This window comes from Miniopterus natalensis, chromosome 1, assembly GCF_054644295.1.
Source record: "Miniopterus natalensis isolate mMinNat1 chromosome 1, mMinNat1.hap1, whole genome shotgun sequence".
Classification (NCBI taxonomy): Eukaryota; Metazoa; Chordata; class Mammalia; order Chiroptera; family Miniopteridae; genus Miniopterus; species Miniopterus natalensis.
This window is the reverse complement of record NC_142081.1, coordinates 195,809,137-195,813,791: the sequence shown is the minus strand read 5'-3', so window position 1 is coordinate 195,813,791 and position 4,655 is coordinate 195,809,137. Positions and strand designations below refer to the sequence as shown.

Below are 4,655 nucleotides of genomic sequence, written 5' to 3'. Positions count from 1 at the left end.
TAGCATGGATACCATGAACGAGTGTGGCCTAGCGCACGAAGCTCCCGGCGGGCCTGAAATTCGGGGGATTCAGGCTATGTGGTCTCCAGGAGTCCTCTCCACTCCGGGGAAACGCCGTCCCCAGGCAGATACCATCCAAATCCAACGCTGTCGTGATAATAAATAAGGTCTAGGGGCTTCCAGGCAGGCGGGGGAGGGGAGCAGGGCCCCTCGGCCACCGGGTGCCTCCGTCCACGTTGGAAAAAGGCGCCCCCTCCGGGCGGGCGGACTCAGTCGCGTCGCCGGGGGCAGGTCCGCGCCGGCAGCGCGCGGCTGGGTGCGTCCTGCGCTCGCCCCTCGGCGGGGCGCCCCTGTCCGACGGCGGCCGCGCGGGGCGGCGCGCGGGCCGGCTCACTGGGTGCCCGCGGCGGCCGCGCACGGGGAGAGCGCCCAGCCGGGGAGGCAGTAGTAAGGGTAATAGTAGGAGGGCTGGAGGGGCAGCAGGGACGGCGGCCGCAGCACCTCGCCCGGCAGGTACTGTCTCTGGTCGTCGCGCACCAGCACCTTCACCGCCACCTTCTTGGCGGCGGGCGCGGAGGCCAGCAGGTCGGCGGCCATCTGCCGGCGCTTGGTCTTGTAGCGGCGGTTCTGGAACCAGATCTTCACCTGCGTCTCGGTGAGCTTCAGCGACGCGGCCAGGTCGGCGCGCTCGGGCCCCGACAGGTAGCGCTGGTGGTTGAAGCGGCGCTCCAGCTCGAAGACCTGCGCGTGGGAGAAGGCGGCCCGCGAGCGCTTCTTGCGTGGCTTCGGCGCCGCGGGCTCCTCCTCCTCCGCGCCGCCCGCCGGCCCGCCGCCGCCGCCGCCGCCGCCGCCCGCCCCGCTGCACAGCGCGGGCACCCGCGCGCCCTCGGGGGCAACGCCGTCGTCCTCCGCCCTCGGGCTGCGGTCGCCTTCGGACCCCAGAGGAAACAGAAAGGAGAGACGGTCAGTGCGCGAGGGAGTGAGGGCCGGCCTCGCCCGCGGGGGGCGAGGGCGCGCGTGGGGCGGGGAGCGGAAGTGTCCCTGGGTCCCACCCGAGCCGCGGGGAGGCCTAGGAGCCCAGGTTCCTGGGGACCAGTCTCAGAACGCGCCCCGCCCCCTTCCCGCACCCAGGCCTGTCGCGAGCGGCGGAGGGACGCGGCCCTGCAGCGGGCGGTGCGCCCAGGCCCAGCTCGCTGCCCTCGCGGGCCCCAGGCTGCCCTCAGGGCCGTGGGGCGCGGGCCTGACCGCCCTCGGGAGCCTTCTCGCTCCCACGGCCGGGCCCCGGAGTTCTAGCTGCGTCTGTTCCCCTCTTTGGGTTCACCCGCCTCCCCACATTCACGCGCGCACAGACGTGTCCTCGCAACACCCCCGCGTCTGCTGCCCCTAAAGGGAAGGTGGGGGACAGATCCTGGGGACAGAGGTGTTCGGAGTCTCCCGCCTGCAGCCACCCAGAACTGCTGCGAGAGATGCGGCCGCTGGGCTGCCCGAGGCCTTGGGTGGCCGTCTCCCTCTCTCTTCGCCGGGGAGTTAGACAAAGGCTGGGGGTTGGGGGTGACAAGAGCAGGCGTCCCTGCCTCGAGTCCTCGGGGCCAGGTCTGACCCCAGCTCCTCGCCTGGCCCGCGCTCTCGCCACTGCGCCCGAGCAGCCGGGTCCCGCGCTCTGGCCTCCGGCGGACGCCGTCTGCGCGGGGCCGGGTGAGGCCTACAGCAGCGTCCACCCGGCCGGGGCGGGAGGGGGTCCTCCTGCCTAAAGGACTTGCCAGCCCGTGGCCGAGGGACGTCCCCCTCCCTGCTGGTCTGGGCTGACCCAAATCAGCCCCCTGCCTTAGCTGGCTGCCGGGTTGGCCTCCGGCTCGGTGGTCCTCAGCCTAGAACAGCCTCCAGGCCCCGGGGTCCGGGAAAGCGACACCGACCTCCTCTGAGCCCGAGCGCAGCAGGTCCCGGCCCCCGGCCCGCTGGGAGGCGGCCCTGGCTACCTGTCCCTGGCTGTGGCCGGGCGCCGGGACCTCCCCCGGAGCCTCTGCGCTCTCTGGGTGAGGGCCAGGCCGCTGGCTGCCCGGGCCCCGGGCGCCTCGCTCCCCCCTCACGTGGTCGGGGGCTTGGGGACGGACTCGGCCGGGGGCACTAACGAGGAGCTGAAGCCCAGGCTGCAGTGGGTCCCTCCCGGCCCTGCCCCGCCCCGAGGAGTCCGAGGCCTCGCCAGGAGCGGGCGCTGAGGACTCTCGGTCTTCTCTCGGGCGCAGTTGCCCGAGGTTAGCGCAGCCGCCCGGGCGCAGAGCTTCGGGTGCGGGTCGCCCCGGGCCCCAGGAGCGGGGCGCTCGCGGCAGGCCCGCCCCGCTCGGCCGGGGTGACCTCCTTGCCCAGCCCCTCAGCCCGGCCCCTTCCCGCGAAGCCGCGGCGAACCTGAGACGCTGGCGGACATCTCGCTGTCGCTCCGGCCCGCGGCTTCCTCCTCCAGGTCCTTGGCGGCGGGCAGCTCGCGGACCGGCTGGGCGAGGCCCGGGGTCCCCGCGGCGCGGCTGGCCCGGCTGGCCCCCGGCGCGTCCGCGCAGCGCCGCCCGCCCTCGCTCTCGCTCGGCGCCGAGTCCGAGTCCCAGCCGCCCGGGCTCTCCGCGGTGCGCCCCGCCGCCGTCCTGGTCCCGGCCGGCGACGCCAGCAGAGAGTCCTCGGCGCCCCCCAGCGCGCCCGCGTCTGTCTCCCCAAAGAGCCGCCAGCAGCAGACGGCGGGCGCCCCAGCCACCGCTGCCGGCGTGCCCCCGTGCGCCGCGCGCCCCTCAGGCCCGGGCAGCGCGCCGCGCTCCTCTTTCTTGTTGAGGATCGCCTGGATGGAGAAGGGCGTCAAGGTGCCGGCGCCGCGCACAGCCATCTGCGCCGCGGGCCGGGGCGGCCGGCCGGCCGGGCGGCTGGGCTCGGGGCAGCTCCGAGCTGGACGGAGCGCGAGGCCCCTGCAGCCCACTCCCGCGCGGTCCAGCGGCCCCCGCCCCGCTCGGGCCCGGGCTCGGCGCCGACCCCCAACCCTCCTTCCGAGGCTCACGGGGCCCGGAGACCCCCTCCCTCCCCGGCCAGCGCCAGACGCCCTCCTCGCGCAGCTCAGCTGAGTTATCTCATAGCCCAGCGCTCCGAGGGGCGGGCCGGGGTCGGACCCGCGGGGGCCCCTGCGCGGCTGCAGTCCCCTCCGGGGCGCCGCCGGAGCGCGCGGCCCGAGTCACTTCTCCGCGGCGCGTCTGCGTCTTCCCCGCCCGCGGGATCGCGCCGCCCGCTCGCCCTCCGCCTTCCCCGCTGGGCCGGCTCCTCCGGAGCCCACCCCCGGCGGGGCGGCGGCCGCTGGAGCGCGAGCGGCGCGGGGCACCTTTTTACCCCCTGCCTCGGTTTTATCTGTTTCTTGCCTTTCCTTCCCCCGCGTTCCTCCGAAAGCCCCCTCCCGCCGGGTGTCATTCCTCCCGGCTGAGCGACAGCCGCAGGCCACGCCCCCGCGCGGGGCTGGCCCGGGCGCTCCGGGCGGGCCATTGGCTGGCGGCGGCCCCGAGACGCTCGCTCCGGAGACAAAACCCGGCTCTTTGCGCGCAGAAAGTCAGGGGCTGGCTTAACCCCTTTCCTCCCGAGCGTGGTCCTCCGAGCGTCGCCCAGCAGCACCGAGGCCCCAGGCTCCGAAACCTGGGGTCCTACCTTCGTGGGTCCGCCTAGTCCCGCGCTTTTAGGGAACCCTGTTTCCTTGAGTCAAAGTCGGGGGGGGGGGGACCCAAGATAACGCAGTTCCATAAACCGCGCGCGTAGTTTCTGTTCTCCAGAAAGGTTCAGAGCCACCCAGAGCAAAATGCGTCTTTCGCCGCCTTAGAATTTCGTGGCTCTTCCCAGCCAATTCTTTTCGCCAAAAGGATCAGTTAATTAAAATCACTATTATTTTTCTTTCCTCGCTGTATTTGATTTGATTCGATATCCGTAGAGGAGTTGAAAAGAGAAAATAATGGTACAGTTAGAACTAAAGTCAGGCGAGAAATTGGAAAGGCATCTTTAGGAGAGTGTCTGGAAAATGCGTTGTTATTTCCTGGGCTGTCAATACTGAATATAATCGGAGATAAAATTTGCACCAGAAAGAAAAATAAAACCTTTCCATTGGTTCTTTAAATGTTCTGTTGCTTATGGGTTGACTAAGATGAGCAGATATGTTTGTTTAAAAAGAAGGTCTAGGAACCACCACAGTGATGATCCTGAACTGACGTTAAATGCGCTTTAAAAGATTTACATTGTCTTCTGTAAAATAAGGAACTGAGCTAAGAAACACAAATATTGTGGGTATATCAAAACATTTGCTACTTATTTATGTTGTTGATTTTTAAATTTAAAAAATTTGCTCGAGTAACATGCTCTACTGTCTCCCGTAAATTTTGCCAGAGGTTTAGCTTAACACCAAATACACAGCTTGAACCATTAAGTGAGTTTAAAGACCTGTGATTTTAATTTGGTAAATTGCGGGGACTGGTGTTTGTGGCGTCACTAAAATAACATGTCCCTTGTTGCTTTCTTCTGGTGGCTCTGGGTCCGCGCGGCAGGACGCGATGCGCCCGCCGTCCCCAGCTTTCGGGCTCCGTGGGGGCTTCGCCGCGTCTCCAGGTTCCAGCGCTTCCGCCACAAGAGGCTTTTTTCCATCCCAAACA

General features: G+C 68.4%; 1 protein-coding gene across 1 annotated transcript; it reads right to left on the bottom strand.

Annotated features, from left to right (window-relative positions):
• Positions 1 to 389: 389 nt before the first annotated feature.
• Positions 390 to 2,866, bottom strand: NKX3-2 (NK3 homeobox 2). Its single transcript, XM_087817056.1, has 2 exons — positions 2,404 to 2,866; positions 390 to 929 (listed from the first exon to the last, which is right to left on the bottom strand). Exons 1-2 carry the CDS (start codon positions 2,864 to 2,866, stop codon positions 391 to 393), a joined length of 1,002 nt encoding a protein of 333 aa, XP_087673182.1. The 3' UTR covers position 390.
• Positions 2,867 to 4,655: the final 1,789 nt, after the last annotated feature.